The sequence below is a fragment of the Gambusia affinis genome, linkage group LG19, assembly GCF_019740435.1.
Source record: "Gambusia affinis linkage group LG19, SWU_Gaff_1.0, whole genome shotgun sequence".
NCBI lineage: Eukaryota > Metazoa > Chordata > Actinopteri > Cyprinodontiformes > Poeciliidae > Gambusia > Gambusia affinis.
The window spans coordinates 11770049-11790023 of record NC_057886.1 but is presented as its reverse complement, the minus strand read 5'-3'; the positions used below and the strand labels follow the sequence as shown (position 1 = coordinate 11790023).

The following is a 19975-nucleotide window of genomic DNA, read 5'->3' as shown; positions in this document are numbered from 1 at the left end:
AAAAGACTTTAGGTGACTTCTAAAGATAATCAATTTGATTATTTTGAGGCATTAGTGGAGAGGGGGCAGAGCTATACCGGTATACCACACTTTTCAGTCTATTGGTAGAAATCCAAAATAAAACCCACTGATGAACAAGAATAGTTTTGAAAGCTGATGAAGCTATTTCACTTTCAATAAAAACTGTGGTTCTATAATTACACAAATGAGGACTTTGACAAATAAAAAAAAAACTTATGCATTAAGTTTTTTGGGGGGGTTTTAGGTAATACTATCGGAGCAACATGGTAATTGCTCCGATAGCATTTTTTCACCATTTTTTTTCTTTCTTTTTTTTTTGCATAAACATTGGGACAAACAACATTCTGTTCCATTCCCAAGGAGTACCACCAAATGCAGTTTGTTTGAACAATAAAAAAATTTTTTGTCTTGGGAACAAAAATGTTCCTTTTTGGTTTAGTTAACAGAGATGCAGGTGAGTTATTTTAGGGGAACTTGTTATGGTTTTATTGGCTAAATATGAGGCACTTTATTTTTGTTCGAATGTGGCCACAGCCAAATGAAAATGAAGGACTTTCCAAAAGCATTTCCACAGATTTTTATTTTTAGTGTGAAAGCTTTCCCTCTACTTGGCAGCAGCGTCTCCATTCGTACCTCGTAAACTGACTGGAAGCATGTCTGTGAATTTTCATCCTCCATCTTTTCCTAATCAGGGCCCCATGAGCAGACAAGAGTTGGCATTTTGAAGGCTAAAAAAAACTGTGGAGGTCTTTCCAGAAGCATGTGTGTCCAGAAAAACAATTTTATGTAACGCTGCAATAAAATTCCCAAAGCCCATATTTGAGTTCCTGTTTTCACTAAACTGCTGTGACCAAAATCTTTCCAGCTCAAGTCGCTCTCTCATCAAATAAAGTTGGAGTCCCAGGATTGAACAAGATGGTAGTGGGCCCTGATCATGAAGAAGAAACTAAATTCTAATAGTTTTTACTAAATAAAGGGAGATTATAATGTTTTTTTTTTCTTTTAGCAGAAAGAAAAACTGTCCTCTTGCAAACCTAATATGTTAATATTAATATTTTATTCCTACTTTTAAACTTAATGCGTTTTATTTCTCTGTTTGGCCTTGTAATGCTTTTTTAAAAAAAACAAAAAACAAAAAACAAAAAACAAAACAAAACATTTTATCCAATAGCTGGATGAATAGTAGGGTTTAGAAACCATTCTGAGCAATGAAATTATACCGGATTTATAGGAATCACCTTGATGTTGCCATATTTTTAAAAAGATGAAAACAAAAATGAAAGACAAGCAAAAAAAAAATTTTGTTGTTTGTGGAGAAGGATAGGTACAGTGACTTCACATAAAAATAAAGGTAAGATTGCATGAACTTGATTAAAGCTTCAAGCTGTATAGAATCAAAATTGAAGTCTATGTTGGATTATGAATTTGTACATCTGACTCAATAAATTGTATGAATGGGGTTGCACTGCCCCAACACCCACTGACTATATGACAAAGGCAACGGGAAACACATCCAGCCACATCAGACTAATTTTTTTCTTACCCAACCACTCAAGCTGCCCACTGACATCATAGCACTCTGAGCAGTAAGCCACATTGCCTCCATCACAACAGGCCACTACTTGCCTGTCCTTCAACTCAGCTGAATTTCTCACATAATTAAAAGTGTTTAGTGAAAGCTGTAGATTATCCTAAGTGCCATGATGTTGTGCTGATTTAGGGAAAGCTTACTTCTGGGGATTACCCTTTAAGGACATTAATGTCTTTTCCAAATGGCAAAATGAGTGTATCTGTTCATGCCGGCTGCTGGGCTGGCACAGAACAGCTCTGTCAGCAGCACGCTGCGTAATTACTACAGAGTAGCAAAACACTTCAGGAGGGAAGTTAGAGTTGGATATTTAAAATCTCAGTGTCGGTCTTTGAAAACTAAAGCCGGGAATAGCAACAAAACAGAAATCCTGACTAAAATTTACAGAGGCAAGGGGTGCTGGGTGAGTGATGAGCGCGTTTCATGAAACTCATAAATACACAGGTCGTTTCATTTGCAACTCAGACAGTCTTAATCACTTAGAGGTCATTTTTTTTGTTTTGTTTTGTTCAATCAAATTTCCACTCGTTATGGAGCTTGGGGTAGGTTTTGTTTTTCCGCTGGGTTCCTGTCGTTGGTTGTTTCACCAGTGAAGATGCTTGTTCTTTTTTTAACCTTAAAGGCCACTACATCGCGAATGAAAAGAGCTCTGTTGTCAATTCTGAGCCCACAAAGAAAAAAGCAGGGGTTTCTGTGTGAGCTCACGTCTTCTGTAATTAAAGGCCACAACACACGCAGGCCTTAAACTGTACATGTGGCCTCCATTGTGGAGGGAACGAAGAGGACCATGTGATTTCTCTTTAATGAAGCCACGATGAACAGTTAAATTTAAGACGTCAATCTGGAATGGAGCAAAATTACACCGTATATAAAACATGAAGTATCTGTAGAATATTTAGTACGCTGGTTTTGGTAAAAACGAATAAATGCTGAGCGATGATGAAGAGGAAAAGTTGTATTCAAACCACAATACCCTTCTCTTTCTCATCATTCAACAGGAAAAAACCTTTAATTGCATTTTAAAAGTCACACCCTTATAATTGTTAACCAGTTTTTGGTATATTTTCACAGGTATTATTTTTTTTCCCATTTCATGTTTTTGTGAGGAGTGGCTGAAAGGCCTTGCCATCACCTTAATCTTTAACTCTCTTTACAAAATTTATCTCAGATTCAAGTAGGGACTGTGTTTGTCTCAGTTTAGAATATTTAGAACAAACAAAACATGTTGTTGTAACAAATGAGGCTAAAGTCACTTTTTTGGAAAGTAATTTTAAGCACAAAAAATTGTATGAACTTAAAAAGTGCATGTCAACTGTTGTGATATGAGAAAAGTGAAAACTACAGAGCTCAGTGTAAACACTAAAACACTAAAAATCTCAAGCATTCTACTGCTACTAAAACCCTTTAAATTGCACATTTTCAAGGGTCTAATAGTGATTATTTGATACAGCGCTGCTAAAACCAATTGTCCTCTGCGTCCTGTAATTCTCTGATGGATAAAATCTTGACCTGTTACTGAGGATTTTCCGTTTTTGAGGAGAGTTCCAACAAGGTTTCTGGTAAAACAGTTTTGGTTCATTATATCCTGTTTTCCTTTCCAAATGAATGAAAACAGAATCATTGGTTTCTCTATGGGGACACAGCTGCAGTGCCAGTGCCACAGGACTTACCCAGTTCAAGGCTGGGAAAGATCTTCGTACTGAGACTCGCACACACTAATGAAAACCAGTTAATTTATTTTGATTGGAACGCAACAAAATGCTTCATTTGGACAAATCACTCCTACTTTCTCTGGAGCATGGCACGTTTTGGAGAAGTGCCTGTACCGACCTTTATCCTTCAAGCTATATCCACAAAGCTGGGCTTCCAAAACACAAACAAACAAAAACATTTATACCAAAGTGCCACAACGATTAAGACCACTCGCATCTCACCTCATATGCAAAGAATGTGTTTTTGTTTGTATTTATTTTGCGAATGACCAAAGCAAAACATACTTATAAAATGAACCATTTATATCTTGGTTCTCTCCTGGACTTCACCATCAACACCAGCGCTTCAAAACTCAAGGCGAGTATAAATGATAGATGGATTGCTCGATCAGTTTATTAACTACAAATCGATCGTTCACAAAATAACACAATGACAAATAGTAAAGTTATTGCAATTCTACATGAAGCAAAAACTAGCTCAGAATAATGTGAAATCAGGAAAGAATTGTTTAAATGACTCAAATTTCTGTTTAAAAAGTCCAAATCATTTTATTGGACTTTTATTTCTCTTCATGGATCAAAAAAAAGTTTTTATTCTTTGTTGTAAAATCCAGCTGAAGTTACCGTCAGTGTGGCCCTTTTCAGCTTTGTTTGCATCAAAGCACACATTTATGCTGGCAGTGGTTTATTTTGCAAAACAGAAGCATGGTAATAAATGAGATTGATGATCGGACAGTTGGTGATAAAGCTCATCTGATAGTATGATAAAAAAAAAAAACTAGCGAGAATGTAAGTAGCAGTAAAGCAGATAAAGTCAGAGATGAGTGATATTGACTCTCTGAGTCTGTCTTGTGTTTCCTGCCCATTTCCCAGACAAACTATAGAGCTGGGATTCTGTTATTGCAAGTAGAGTTTTTACATTTTAGTTACTGAAGTGCCCGTCAGTATTGAGAAAAGCATTGCATCTCTATATGTTCCCTTTTACCTCTATGAAGAATGGGTTTTTCCTCACTTTCACTGGGGAGAAAGATATAATCTGTGGAAGATAGAGATGAGAGCAGCTGGGAACAGCTCAGGCCTGTCCTACAGGGAACAACATCACCGACAAGTTTTCATCCCATGGGAAAAAGGATAGATTATCCACGGTGACACCTACACTCAGATCCTCTGCGCACCCACAACCAGACTGCTGACACCACGTCTACTAACTAAGAAGGCAGCCAGCATCCTTCTGTCCTGATGACAAAGTTTCATATGCCATGGTGCATGTCTGAGATAACGTCTGAAGCAGTAATGAAAGACATAGAAACTCCTGCAATTGTTCTGGATCTACAGTATTTGGTTACCATGGAGATGCAACAGACAAGACTAGCCTCTCTTCTACCCATGTTCAGGTCTTGCACCGGGTACTCAGGCAACTCCCCTTTGTTGATTGGGCATTAAAACTAATCTGATATGCTGCTCTACTTTCACACTCTTTTCAATCCACTAACATGTGACAGAAACAAATTAATTATTATCTTTACTGTTTCTGTCAATCCTTTATAGAAACAGTAAAGAATCTGAATGGTAGTTCAAGTTCATATCTTACGTTTACCACAACAATTCTGGCAGATTGAGACGTCTGCAGATGTCGACAGATGTTTTTTGTAATGGCTAACGACTATATAACCATTTGTGATGAACAGAGGAAGCTGGTTCTCTGTGAAACATGTGAAATTTAGAAAAATTTGCAATTAACACTGAATACAACATTTGTATGTGTAGATTTAATTGAATATTTACATTTGAGGTATAAATTGTATTTCAACTGCAATTAATACAAAGTTTTTTGCACTGTGTAGCAAATCATCCGATTGTCTCGTTTTGGGTGAAACAGAAAACAGAACAAAAAAATGAAAGTGTCAAAACATTTCTGTAGTATGACATTATTCCCAATGTCCTGTCAGGTAAGCTATTTCATGTCTTTCTTTGCCATGTAATAAACAGTACATGGTAATAAATAAAAGGTTTATTTTTTTTAATAAAAACATATTATTCATATCAACATAAACTATAAATATGATGTCATCTTATAAACAAAGAACAAAATAAAAAGAAAAAAAAAAGAAAATGAAACCTTCAAACCACATGAAAGTGGCTTAAAGTCCTCAATGTGTATATTTGCATATTAGCAGCACTGGGTCTGTCTCAGCTCCACCTCTACAGATAAACTATTGCAGTTTATGAGTGCTGCATGTCAGGTTGCGTTTACAGGCAAAAAGATCTTTGCCTTTACCCCTCCCTGAGAATCTTAGATTTCCAAAATTTCAAAGAAACATCTAGAGGCTTTTTTAAGGCAGACTTGACCGTCGTTCATCAGTCCCAGCCAAAGTCTTGTCCACTCATCTGATAGAAACGCTGGTTGAACGGTCTGTAGAAGTCCCTGAGTCTTTGCAGAACCTCGGATGGAATCTGGGGGTGGGGTCGGCCCTTTGACTTCCCGAGGCAGCGAGGCCTGCTGCTCCCCTCTGGCTTCTTTAAGCAGGGAAAACCTTTAGTCTGGTTGAAGTAGAAATGTTTGTCTGAAATGACTCTTTTCAGGCCCAGAAAGTCCTGAACCCGTCCCATTTCCCCGGCGGGGTCGGACACGAGTCGCTCACCGCTGACAAACAGAAAGTGAGACAGGGGGAAATACTGGAGCCAGTTCTCTAGATGTTTGGCGTAGAGGCCAATGCGCACGGCGCTCCAAGTGGAGTCTACCGGTCCTGTGGAGGAGTTCTTCAAGGCAAGGCTCTGGAAGGACGGTAGTCCCGGGTTCTTGGTGAGTGTCTGGGTGTAGTCGGACACAGCACGCGTTACCGGGTCCCTCACTACAACAATGAGCTTGGTGCGGCAGTTCATTGTGCAAAGACGACTGGGAGCCTCCTTGGTTACAAAGTAACTCGGTGTCTTCTCCATGGTGATCTGGCCGTCCAGAGTCCGGGGCATCAGGTTTCTAGATGAGAAGAAGAAATTTCTGGTTAGGTATTTTGATCCAACGCATTCACTCATCAGAATGTTTCTGCAATGAGCTCAACATCCTTCACAGCAACTTGTTATGTTTTTTCTTATTTTGTTGTGACTGTTATTTGTTGTTGTTATTTTGCTGTCAATAAATGCAATGATATTTGTGGTTCATATGTAAAAAAAAAATAAAAAAAGTGAAAAGTTCAAAGGGTAGGAATGTGCTTTTAACCTCTTATGCCTGTAGGAGTGAAGCTAAAGCCAAACTTGCCAGGTTAATCACACACTTATTTTAGTAGCTGTAACCCTTCTTTCATTAAATCACCTCAATTCATGTGTGATTAAAGGTTTGTATCCAAGACCGTGTCATTGTTTGCAGCCCCTTCGAAACCTCACTTGAAGGTCTGCAGGGCAGGACCATCCGTTCACTTGGGGTCTGATGAGTCTAAAACCACAAAACCTCAAGAACCACTTAACAGCAATTTCCTACAGATTTCCACCCCCTCTTCTTCCTGCAAGAGCAAAGCGCCCACCCTGTTTCATCCTTGCCTCCCCTGCCTGTTCCTGCACGTATTTAAAGAGTCCAATATGTCTGCAGGAAGTGTGACCGGGCTATCCAGCTGCTGAGCTCAGCTAGTGTGTTAAACATATGGCTGTGAGGGGGGGAAAAACACTGTTCACAATAGACCAATACAAATACTGTGTGAGCTGGAATATCATGATATGTTCTGAGTTATGTAAAGTAATCTGTGCCCATAGAAGAATAAACCGATTTATCTATTTATTTTTGTTTTATGGGTAGCACACAAACAGCATATGTGTGGTATCGTTTGAGCACATTGTTTCTTCTTCTGTGGTTTGATTTTTAGTCCATCTATCAAACAGGCATTGTGGGCACCATTCAGGTCTCAGATGTGCTCGTGATTGACAGGAGAGCTGTGTGAGCCAGACTTGTGGCAGACTAAGATTTCAGAAGCGAGTCGGTTTGCCTGAGAAACAGGCGATGAGCAATGATTAAAACGGAGGAGGAACTGTCTATTGCCCAGTTTGGTTTCATACATCTTATTGTGTTACTGGAAATGGAGAGCATTCATGTGGTTTCCTATAAAATAAACAAGTAATGGAGCATTTGGGCTTTATTTGTTTCACATTGGAAGCCTCAATTGAGTCCAAATGGCCTTAATAAGAGGTCGTTCAGAAATGTAGATAAGTTTTGAGGGGAATTTATTTTCCCTGTGAGACTTTTCAAGATCAAAGACTGATTTGATGATTAGTGAAAAGCCAACAAAAGTCTGCATTGCATTAATACTGCAGCTTCTCTTCATATATCTGCATTAGGAAGATAACTAATTAAAGAAATAATCTTCACTTTTTGAGCTCTAGAGAGAAATATCTGTTTTGCTTTAGCACTGGGTGATATCACTTAAACATGTTACTTATGGTTTATAAGTTGCTGATAGAAGCAGATGTCAGTGGTCTAGAGCCTCAGTTGGGATCATTTAGTCAAAAGCAGCATTAGTCAGGATGAATAATGAGTACATGAGTGTAACTTCATGAATGTGAAAAGCAAACATCTTGAAAGTCTCAGAAAAGAGGCGGATTAAGCAAATCCACAGACAAACAAATGGATTGAGAGTTTAAACTATCGGAGGGAATTCACTTGATTTTATCACTTTAAAATAAGGCATCAAATGAGTTTATCATTACTTAGAGTGGATTTAGAAAAGACGGTTAAGGACAAGTCCACTCTGACATGGATGCTTTTCTGAAACAGACTTTTTCAGCCACGTTGGTATCTCCCATCCACAGGAAAATGGCCTTTTTGGAGGTGATAAACTGAGATTTTATTATGTTGTGTTTTATTGTATCAACATGTAAACAAAAATCCCCTTTATACATTTTCAAGGTGGCAAAACATGAACAATGCTTTTATAACCGATTTATCAGCACCTAAGAATAACCCTGACATCATGAGACATGGATTATGTTTGATTACTGAAAGAGCCTGGTGAAACTGTAAACATATGATAAAATACTACAGTTTCTGGTACTCCCACATAATAGTAAAAGTTTCAAGAACGTGTTTGGCTTAACTATTGGCACCCCTAAGAATTCATTTGAAATAAATGTAAAACAATAGTTATTTATGAATCTAGGAGCTTTTAATAAGCGTCCTGTTTAAGTTTCCAATGAAACAATGATTAAACACCGTCCACATATGAAGTGGGTTATTTCCTTCCAACCATCACAAACATAAATATGTGAATTTTAATAAACCCCATCAGGACTGAAACTGGAACTATTTGTGTTGGTCGGATGAGACTAAGATTAAAATTTTATGCAACAAAAACTGCAGGTTGGTTTGAGTGAAACAAACCAGCCTGCAGTATTATGTGGAAAAGCACCTCAATACCACTGCTATGTATGGTGGAGGATGTATTATGCTGTGGGCCAGTTTAGAGAAAGTGTGCAAAGAAGAATAATCAAAGATCTCTCTGCCTGTTTGCTCTAACCTTATAACATGTCAGAACAAGAAGAACTGAATAAAGGAGGTCACCAGCAGTAGTAACAGTAAATTAGTTGAAATTTGCTGATGCTTTCTGCACATCCTCAAAAGGGGATGCCCTCACTTAACATTCATATTAGTGTACAAGAAGACTTTATCTTCTTTTGCTCACATGTAAGCTTCAAGACATTTCAAGGAAATTTTACAGGTCACTAAATTTACGAATAGCTTGTAATAAACACCAATGGATGTAGCTGAAAGAGGGAGCACAAATAAAACTTTATGTGGATTGCACAGATGGATGAAGGTGAATAAATTCTTGCGGGACTTATTGCTAAACAAATAGAATAGAAATAGCCTTTAGTGTTCCACAGAGGGTTGGATATCCTGTCAATCCTAATATATTTTGGATGGAGAACTTTTAAAAAAAGTTTTAAGTCTTTTGTGTTTACTTCAAGGTGAGCCATCTCAGCCCTTTATAATGCCCATAATAAAAGACCACTAATTGATCACTATCCAATTGCACAAGGCTATCCTCTGCCTCCTTACTCTGTTTATCTGGGTCTGATCAATACGTCTGTCTCTGTGTGACAGATTGTGCTCAGTGCTCACAATGCATGTGGTTTTCACTATGCACACACATGGGCACCGAGGTAGCGGTGTTTACTGATAAGTGAATTAGCGTCTGCCCTCTGATTCGTCATGCGTGGGCTTGGGTTTGTCCTTCACTCCCTCAGTTGAGTGACACTTTGGATAATGATCATTAGTTTTCTTTCCATACTCATGCATAGTTAATGAGTTGTGGCTTTTACCCCTCTCCCTCCAAGTGCCTGTCCCCCTATTGATCAATCAGTCTCATTAACCGAGAATCAATAAGCAGCAACTTCTGTCATAAATCTGTCTGCCTATCCCCTGCCTCCTTACAGTACTCCTTGTCCTCTGGCGACAAGGAGTACTGTAAATCTGTCAAGGATGATTCATTTAAAATCCTATTTACCAGGTGCAAATCAAAACTCTTGTTTAACCCCCAATAAACTGGTAAGTCTTAGTTTTGTGCCTGAACGTAAGGCTAGAGGAACAAATATGTTTTCTATTTAGCCCATTAAAAAAAGCTTTGCTGACAAACTATACAAGTCTGGAACTCCCTGCTGTTAAAAGGATGTAACGCTTTTTCCTTCCCGAAGTGCCACAGAGCTGATTACAAAGCTGATATGCTGGAAGCAGTCTGGATCGCACAATTAGATTAAAAAAAAAAAGAAGAAAAAAAAAAACACAAACTTTTCTGCGAGGATGTGGCCAACAGACTTCCTGCCCCTCAGATTACGGGCTCTCCCACTGAAGTGCTCCAGCATACACCCCTGCAGCACCTTAGCAAAAGGCATGCTGCACATCAAGTGTGTGTGATCAGAGGAAACAAGACCATTAAAAATCTAAATCTACCATGTCCTTTTCTCAATCAAAAACAGGTCGGTAACTTTAGGGCTTTTACTGGACCATTTATATAAAAACTGTTCTGTTTTTTTTGTTTGGTTTTTGTTTTTGTTTTTTTGGGGGGGGAGAGGGGGGCAGGGGGGAGTTGCTGGAAAAAAGTTTTATTACAATCAGTGTCTTTTCATCCAAGATATTGTTCACAGCAGGGACCCAATTAAAAAAGCTGCTGGAAAATCAAGGCAATAAAACTAAAGAGTCCCAAAAAACAATGTGAGAGAACCATTTCCCAGCAGAGTTGTTGTGCTCAAAGGGTGACAGAGGAAGCCTTAAGGTCAGGGACAAACAAGGATGAGTGGGAACTTTCATATCTAAATGAAATACTGCTTGTCATCACCTCTGACAATAAAGGAGGAGGAGGGCATATAAATACTGGAAATGAAGTGACAGTGTGGTTTTGAAATGAAAAGAAGTCTAAATTTTTTTTTTTAAGTGTGGTTGTCTGTTCCTGTTCTCAGACTTTTGGTGAGTCTTCAGCCGTCCTGGTCACAGTTAGTCACTCATCAGCTTATGTCAGCATTTATTCCAGCATAATGTACAGATTAAAAGGACAAAAAAAATAGCCAGTCAGCTCATGTTCAAATAACTAAAACCAAAGTCTTTTGAAGTACAGAGATAACCCACTTATTTCTTTTACAGTGTTTGGCAAAAGCATTCATAGTTCTGGAGTGTTTTCACAGTTCCAACCACAAACTTTTATGCATTTTATTTCTGATTTTATTTGATAGTCAAACACAAAGTAGCACATCATTGTGAAGTGGAAGGAAGATAAAACACGGTTTTCATTTGTTTTCCCCAAAAAAGAAGAAATTCAAAAGTCTGAAAAGTCTGACACGCATTTGTATTTGACTCCCTTTATTTATATTCCTCAAAATAAAACAAATTTTAATGGCCTGCCTTTAAGAGTCACCTAGTTAATAAATAAACTTGCACTACAAAGACAGTAGACAGGTCAGGGAGAAAGTAGTGAAGTTTAAAGCACAAATAGGTTTCATGAAACAATACAAGATGGCTCTACAAAGTACTGACTAAGGATTGCTAAATACAAAAGCCTGCCACACATTTCAGATGTCACAGAGTAAAAGACATTTGAACATCATGTAGAATTTTCCGTCCCTTTCACAATTACAAACTACTGCTAGATTGTCACATAAGATCCACATAAAATACTTAGAAGTTTGTGGTAAAGTGATAGAAATGTACAAGGAGTGTGAATATGTTTACTTGATGCTATAAGCTGAATATGAATCTCATTATGGCTTTAAGTGGATGATTACATCCCGGGACGTTGACGGCGATAATAATATTGTCACTAGCTCATACCGCAGGCATTAGAAGATGCTTACCCTCACGATTAATAATGCATTAATGGACTAAATGAAAAGCTAACCTCCAATTGAATTTTCACAGAAACTACTTGAAGTGGCCATCTAGAAAGGAAAGGAGTAATGTATGTTGGCACTTTAGTTCTTGTTGATGCCTGGGGAAAGACAGGTAGTGTCCATTATAATTAGGAGATTTTAGACCTTCCAGAGAAGTTCAATAATGTATGTAGCTGTTGCACTCAGCATATGCATGCACCACCATTATTATGAATGATAATGACAACACTCTAATTTTAGATATTTTTGTGAACGACTGCACTAAAGCTGAGTTTTATTTGCTTGCATAGTGGCTGACTGTGAGTAGGGAGAACAATGAATTATTTCAGCCTCAGGGCTGCTAAACAAGTTATTAAAACACAAATTTAAAGTGGAGTAGTGCGAAAAGTCTAAGAAACAAATCCAACTAACCCGCAAGGTAATATTGACTTTCCAGAGCTTGTAATTTAGCAATGCAGTGAAGAGATTAAGCAATGATTCACAAATCCACAACTAAGTATTATTTTAAAGCAAAAATGTCAATTTCTTTAAGGCAGAGACAAGTTTTAGAGGTTTAGCAATTATCCAGGAAAATCTGCAAGCAGCGCAGAAAACCTGGCAAGTACATCAATGACCAATCGTTAAACTATAAATATGATAGTATAAGTGGGTCCACCATTTTCATCTAGACAGAAATACAATTTAATTGATTGCCATTAAACGTAGATATCCATGGTCCCCTGAGGTTTAATCAGGATGTTTATTCTCTTGTATTCAATTAAGGGGCATAAAGTTTACTTTGAGTATCCTGCAGTGCTCAGACATTTATATCCTCTCCAGGGGGGAAATGTAACTTTGGTGAATACTTTTCCTTAATGTGATCATCAAGTTTTGATTACATTTACATTTTAGTTTCTAGTCAGGTGATTTTCTATGTAACATAAGTTAGCAAATGCTAGAAAAATTCCAAACATAGTAAACTACTGCAGATAATGGGGAAACTTTGTATTTAGGAGGTGTGTATTTATGTACAAAGTAATTAGAATATGTTTATGGATTAAAGCCCTCAGCACTGGCTGGGTTGTCGGAGGATTTTCCAATATAGCACACGCAGTCTGAATCAAGGACTATTTTAGCTTTACCGAACCATCAACACTGAAGTTAACTGGAGTGGTGGGGATGATACAGACTGTCCTGCAGGTGCATGCATGGTGGGGCTAACTGGTAGGACTGGGCTCATCACATGTCTTTCTGCCAAGCAATCCTTTATGGCTGGAGTAGCAGGTGACACAGAAATTCCACTAGAAATATTTTTTGGACTTGTGAATTATGTTAGCTGAATAAAATGGCCATTTGATTTTATATTGAAATATCTCTACACCAGTCTGCCTTTGTTCTCTTTAAAAAACTACTTCTTTGATTTTTAGCAAAGCTAAGAATCAGTCACTCTCTTCTTCTGTTCTCCCATGAGAGAGTTTTTATTGATAGACCAGACCACCAGGTTACTTTTGCATTTAACAATAGTCTCTCCTCTGTTACCAATTCAGCAACTTTGCTATGTTTAGCGACATTTCAGTAAAGAAAATGGTATCGGCCAAAATCGAATTCGGCAAGTTAGACATTTTAAAAAAATCGGTAATCAACGATCGGCCAGAAAACTGCAATCAGTGCATCCCTAGTTAATATAGGTTTCCCATTTCAGGAGAAGACATAAATAAGGTAAGAGCATTAAAGAGTGAAAAAATTGGTTTGACATTGAAATTTGATGTCCAAGTTTACTCTGATATAGGTCTGGTGAAAAAAGTTAGGAGATGATGAAACTCATATCTATAGGATTTCTATAGATGAGTCTATAGACTCATACCTATAGACACACTCTTGACTGAGTCGTTGTTTGAGATTTTTCTTGGCCCATGCTGCCTTCGCTGGAAATTGCAGTGCCACCGAGCATGACTACCAACATCTGAGGCATCCACTGGAACAGAACCATCTTTTCTTTGACTATTTTTCTCACAGACCTAAAACGACCTAAGTGAAACAATTCCAAAATTTTTACAAGCACCCCAAAATGAACCACAATGTGCCTTAAATTATAATAATTCACCCCATCTGGGGTTTGAGTGTGGGCTTTTCCCCAAACCTTATAACACCACCTAAACCCAACTACGGCCAAAACCCACCATCATTAAAACACATTACAGCTATACACTGTGGAAACCACTTCCTGGTCTGCTACGCCAATCAGGGGCACTGAACCTCCATCACTAATGGCCTTAGAGCGTAATGCTGAAGGAGACATTGGTAAAATTGCCCTCACTTGGGAAAATGTTGCCCCATGACCATAAAAGTCCACCTCCAAAACCTCAGCTGTCAAAAATCAAGATTGGCTCGATGATTAGTTGAACTTGACCTCCTGGATGGAAGAAGGTATGTGAGAGAGACAGACAAACAATTTTTGGTTTGGTGTTTTACAAAGCATGAAAGAAACAGCTGATCTTTTATTTTGTTATAACATATAGACATAGTCATATCTTGTGTTGTTTCAGTTTTTTTCTGTTGGGTTCACCAATTTTTTTAAAATAAAATTATTTGATCAAGAAATTTAAAACACAGTTGGAAAAAAAATGCAGTACAAGAGTCGGCTTGTACAATTTTGGTGGCTGATTTAAATGGTTTATACTATCTTGTAGCAACAGTCTGATTGGCCACAGTCTTAGATGTGGATCATCCACACGGTTAGTCCCATTTTACTAATTTTACTTTGGGAAAAACAAGTTTTCCAAACAGCTAAACATTTCCCCTCAAAAATCAAAAACTGCTTCTAAAAAATGAACTTGGCTTCTTGGTATTTCACCTAAAATAAATTTTAAAAGTAACACTGCTATAATGAGAAACACAATTAAAGTATTTCATACGCCAAGACAAAAAATAGAACACCATTGTCTCATGAAAAGCTGTGGGTTTTTGGTTGTCTGTAGTGGCTGACAAATCCCATATGTAAGCTGTACGACATCACAAACTCTTTAAACCTTCGCCTCATTCTAAATGCAATGTTTGTGGGTTTTCTGTTCCAGTAATGAGTTAAGTGCCCGCATGCAAACAAGAGAATGGAATGGAAATACAGACACGTAACACAAAAAAAGATTAAAGCAACGGAAAACATTTATGAATGGGTCTAACACATTTACTGCAGGTTACAGAAGAATTTATGGTGTGTCTTCACCAGTGAACCTCACTTTGATACTTTCAACAACTGACAACAAACTTTCATGTCGTGACAGTTTACAAATTCCACCCATCTGTTAAATTCATATGTCATTTTAATTATTTTTTCCATCCAGGACACGTGGCAGCAGACTTTTTGTGCTATCATGAATAAAGTCTTTTTTCTTTATAGATGTTTAAAGAAAGGTTTGGTCATAAAACAAATCTTTAGCATCTTCAAATGGGTCATTTAATCCACAGTGGAAATCTTATGGCTCAAAAAGACATGATACTGGGGGGGCAGTGTTTTAGTTGCAAGTCAGAAAAACAGGATTTTCCAGTTGTTGTACACAATAACGAGGCTATTTACTGTTAGTAATACAAGCCAATAATAATGTGTGCCTCCAAATCACAAAATATTTGGAGGTAAAAGCTGGGCTAAACACCAAATGCATGCACCTGTCAGATATCATAGGTAGAAAATCCTGAAAACTTTGCTTTCATTTGTTTCCATTGTGCATTATATGCTTTAAACCTTGCATCAATCAGCCTGTCACATAAAATCTCAATCGACGAAATTGAAGTTGTATCTTTGTACTGTTTTTCAGATTTTACTGTATGGCAAATCTATTTTACAGCCCCCGGTGGTGTTGCTACAAGATTAGTGGAGCATCAAAACAGTTACTTTAAAGGGTTTACAGAATAAAACAGGGTCATTTAAACACACAAAAACACATGGTGTAAGCAGCACCAGATCTGCCACAGGTATTCACACATAGGAACTTTGTCAGAGAGGAATACAGTGGAGCGAGGTGGGATTAGGTTGAAGCGCATCAGACAGGGGACTGTGTGGGAGAGGGGGTAAAATATGTGAAAAGAATGTGTGAAAACTGGTATGCAAATTAGAAACAGGAGGGAACCTATGTGTAAAAGTGTAGGATACGGGGGGAGGAAATGGCAAAAATTCATACGGTGCATAAAGAGACAAGGAACAGAAATCTTTCAACATGTTAAAATTATCAGCGGTGAAACTGTTTCCATGTGTCCAAATATGCTCCGTTAAGGCGGAGTGAGGAGTTTATGGCCAGACGGGGTGGAATTACATCTGAGAAACCTCTGAGATCTGTGTTTGTTAATGCTCCTCACCCTGTCATAACCTTCACCTCTCCTCATGGCACCTTTCTAGCTCAGAGGTCTCACAATACCATTGTCCTGTCAGCCTGATGAGAGCTCAGTTGGAACCAGGTTCAGAAGCTTGCAGAACATCTGGATATGATCAGGATCAGCTTCATCGTGAGCTAAAACCCTCTTCAGAGCCTTAATTGAACCCAGATATAAATTACAGTTTTGGTCAAATAGGTCAATCCATAATCAGCTGCTGCCACTATAGCAGATGCTAATTAGAAACCCCCCAAAATCACGCACTGTAATCAAATCATCACATCTGCATATGCTGAAGACAACCTCCAACTTAGACCTTTTGTTGACATTGCAGGGTGATCAGAGTTGGTTTTCTATGCGGAGCACAACCAGAGCAAACATAGGATGACAGGTGGAAGAGTGGGTTGTAAATGGTTTATAAATGGGCATCAAGATGATGAACAGCTCCTCTGGGGCCCTGGGGACGCTTTGATCTACAATGCAGCACACATGGATCGTACTGTGTGAAGCTGATCTGAGTACATCAGTCTTTCTGTGTTCTGGCTCATTTATTGACAGTACACATCAGCACAGATGCTCAACTTTTAACAGGATGGTGGTCCCTACGTATGGTTTGACATTTTGTGTTTATTTTCAAACCTTAAGTTGTTCCTGTCACCTTAATTCCTGCTATGAAGTATTGTGGATCAATAGTAGGATTTAAACTAGTTGTCCCATCCTTTTACACAGTACAAATTGCCACAACCATCTCTTGTATGCATTTTTAGAAGTTAATTTCTTTTTCAGTCTATAATTCAGTACCTATGCTTATTTGATGTGAAATCACCTTTAAACCCCATCTAGATTTTGAAGCTACTTGTCATAAAATTGCAAATTGGGACCCAAAACGCAGGGGAGGAAACAGTAGGCAGGCAGGTGAAAGTCAAAGGTTTACATAAAATTAAATAAAACCAAGAACTAAAATACAGCAGAGAATCCAAATAAAATCAAAAGTAGGAGGCCATGAGGAAACAGGCTGGTAGCATAAAAGCAAATATTTATGCTGGAGATTTGATTGCTGAACAAGAAGCAGGTGGCTGATTAGAAACTGTGCACAGCTGTGAGGGAAGAAGGCAAGTAGGGGAAGTTGATGAGAGGAAGTAGGAGAAATGTCTGATAGAAAATACAGGCAAAAAGGGAAAACAATAAAATCAGAGATTTAACAAACCAGAGACACAAACAAACAGGAGAAACTGGCAGTGTATATTTTTTAGTGAAAATCATCCAGAACTGGACAGTATCTTTAAATATCTGGTTCTCAAAAAATAAAAATAATAATTTTAACTAATTTTCAATTTCTTAGAATCATCTGGTTTGTTGATTGATTGCACAGATTTTGGGGGTTTTGCTTGTTTCATTAATATTTTCAACACACTTTGTATAGTAATCACAGGTTGGCAGTTTGGCATGTGTTTAATCTTTTACATTTCCTTGTGTTTATATTTTTTGTAAAAGCATGGACATTTAACAGTGCTTTTGACTTTTTTAAGCAACATATTTTTTTAAGACAGTTTATATGAGCAAATGAGACTTCTTCCACTGGGACAAGGTTAATTTCTATCTACCAAGCCTTCTTTATCACTTGGTGAACAAGTGAATACACCCCACACATGTATATCCTGTTAGCTATCGTGTACAAAATCTTAATGAGAAAAGGTATGTCTATTGTCCTTCACTTTTTGTATGGATCTGATCTGCTATTTTTTTAAAACTCTTTATTTAATTTAATAGTTTAAAGCAACTTTAACAGTTGTGTTTCCTTGAAATTTAGATGTGAACCAATCTGTAAGCAGCCTACCTGTACCACTCCAGCCCTCTGTCATAGAACCTGTCGAAGAAATGTGGCTCTGCGCCAAACGCCCTCACGTCCGGATGGATGCGCAAAAACTCCAGCAGGGCGCGGGTTCCTCCTTTCTTCACCCCGATGATAACGGCATTTGGAAGCTTTTTAGTCCCGTATGTGTTGGAAACGGGGATGCTGTTTGTCTCCTTCTCGCTGCCCTGCTCGTACTGCTGCTGCAGCTGCTGCTCCGCGTCCACCTGCAACGCGTCCGCAGAGGCTGTCCGCTTGTGGAGCTGCCGCTGTGCGCCGGGGTGGTGAGGCGGAGGCGGCCGGAAGTCCACCAGTACCTGGCTGCGGTCGTCCACGTTGTCATAGCCCCCGTTTGCACCTTGTTGGCTGTATAAAGTCCTCGGAGCCGAATCGCAAAGTCCAGTGAGACAGTAGAAGAAATAAGTGAATATTAGGACCATGGTGAGGAACACGGAGACCTTGGAGAGCACCTTTCCAAAGTTAAGCCTGACTCTGCAGCCGCCACATCCCATGAGTTGATCTCCTGCTGGACGCCAAATGACCGAAACCTTGACAACATGCTTCTTCCTCCAACATGGATCGGATCTGTATGAGGCAGAACCTGTTGCGCAAATAAGTAGAAGTTCCCTCAGCTCAGCAGTCCATTTGGCAGCGATAATCTGTCAGAAGTGAAGTTCACAATGCTTGACAACTGAAAATGAAACGTACACACAAAATCACTTTTAATTGGAAATGACTTTATCTTCACGCAAGCTTGTTTTTATGCCCAGACCTGGTAGCGCGCTGGTGCGCTCTGAGGTGTTCACTCCTCGGCGCTCTTCATTTGCCCCTTGGTCGACACGCCTCACAAGTCTCCACCCTTCACTCCAGTGGCAGATGACAGGCCCTTGCAGTTTACTGTGTGACCAAGTTTCATATTACAATCTGCTATGCATCATAACAAGCCCAAAACAGAATAAAAACACATATAAAAGCCTGAAGCACTCACAGTTCCTAACAGAAGTGTTCACGCAGCTTGAACTTTTTCACATTTTTGTAATGCCACAAAAGTTGCTGCATAAACTAACACAAAAAAGGAAAATTACACTTTTTTGTTGTTTTCGTAAAGAACCTGAAAAGTGTGACGTGCATTTCTATTTAGCCGCATTTATTCTGAAACTAGAGGTGGGTGAATCCATCCAAAAATATATTTGGTATCAGTATGGAGTCTTTTTGAGTATTTTAAATCTGTTTTCCCATCAATTCTGAGCATCTTCCCAGTAGGTTATAAAGAATAACATCATGATGCTGAACACCTGTCCTTGCATGTTGGCTGTATCTCTTACATAGCTTGCGACAAACTTTAAACAGAGTTGTTATGGCATTCGCTCAACAACTGGTTTGTCGTTTCATTGAACTTTGTGGTTGAAATGTGAGTAAATATGGAACATTTCCAGATGCAGGAATATTTTTTCAATCCACTTTAGTTTTAAAGTTTTAGCTTTATGGTTCTTACCTACACAGAGGAAAATCCTCATTGCGCCTCGACCGACATGACTCCTTAGAGAGTTCTTGTCTCCTTTTGTGCTCTGGTTGCACCTTGAGACACAACACTAAACCAAAACACAGACGTCTTAAAAATACATTTAAAACCGGTGTGCCCAGGAAAGCAGAGGAATAGCTCACTACCTCATACAGCATGACAGGTTAAGATTGTCACCTTCAGGCTACATGCAGGACGGATCAGCCCTGGGATGTTTCTCTGACTCTGGAAAGCAGGTGTAAGGTTTCTTCTGACAGTGAGACGAAGTTCAGACTTTGAACTGACTTTGTGGAATCGGTTTTGAAGGATAAAAGGATAAAAAAAGAGGGTGGAGTGGCAAAGGGTGGATAATCTATCTAAGGAAGAGGTGAACAACTCAACCCTTAAGCAATGAATACTCAGAGAAATCATGAATACACTTGGCAGTCTCACTGTAAAGTTGGACTGTTGTGTTTTAATCCATATTCAAAAGCATTAGCTCATAGTCTTTAAAAAAAAACCTAATGTTTTATGACTTAAGAAAAAAAACATGAGAAAATGTACTTTGTGTATTTTATATTGTGTGACTAAAGTTA

General features: G+C 38.5%; 1 protein-coding gene across 3 annotated transcripts; it reads right to left on the bottom strand.

Annotated features, from left to right (window-relative positions):
• Positions 1-5070: 5070 nt before the first annotated feature.
• Positions 5071-19738, bottom strand: LOC122822495 (heparan sulfate glucosamine 3-O-sulfotransferase 6-like). Of its 3 annotated transcripts, none has more exons than XM_044101207.1 (3): positions 18651-19738; positions 17864-18569; positions 5071-6298 (listed from the first exon to the last, which is right to left on the bottom strand). In XM_044101207.1, the coding sequence occupies exons 2-3, from the start codon at positions 18388-18390 to the stop codon at positions 5680-5682; spliced, it is 1146 nt and encodes a 381-aa protein (XP_043957142.1). In that variant the 5' UTR covers positions 18391-18569; positions 18651-19738; the 3' UTR covers positions 5071-5679. The 3 variants fall into 3 exon arrangements, with proteins under 3 accessions (XP_043957142.1, XP_043957143.1, XP_043957141.1); XM_044101208.1 differs by having other exon boundaries at positions 17864-18537; XM_044101206.1 differs by having other exon boundaries at positions 17864-19738.
• Between the last annotated feature and the right edge of the window lie 237 nt (positions 19739-19975).

Bases quoted from the DNA above. Each gene is read 5' to 3' on its own strand.
- LOC122822495 (XM_044101206.1), bottom strand. From the start codon at position 18,390: ATGGGATGTGGCGGCTGCAGAGTCAGGCTTAACTTTGGAAAGGTGCTC. The intron at 6,299-17,863 runs GTAGGCTGCTTA...CTTCTCATCTAG, and splicing joins AGAGGGCTGGAGTGGTACAG to AAACCTGATGCCCCGGACTC.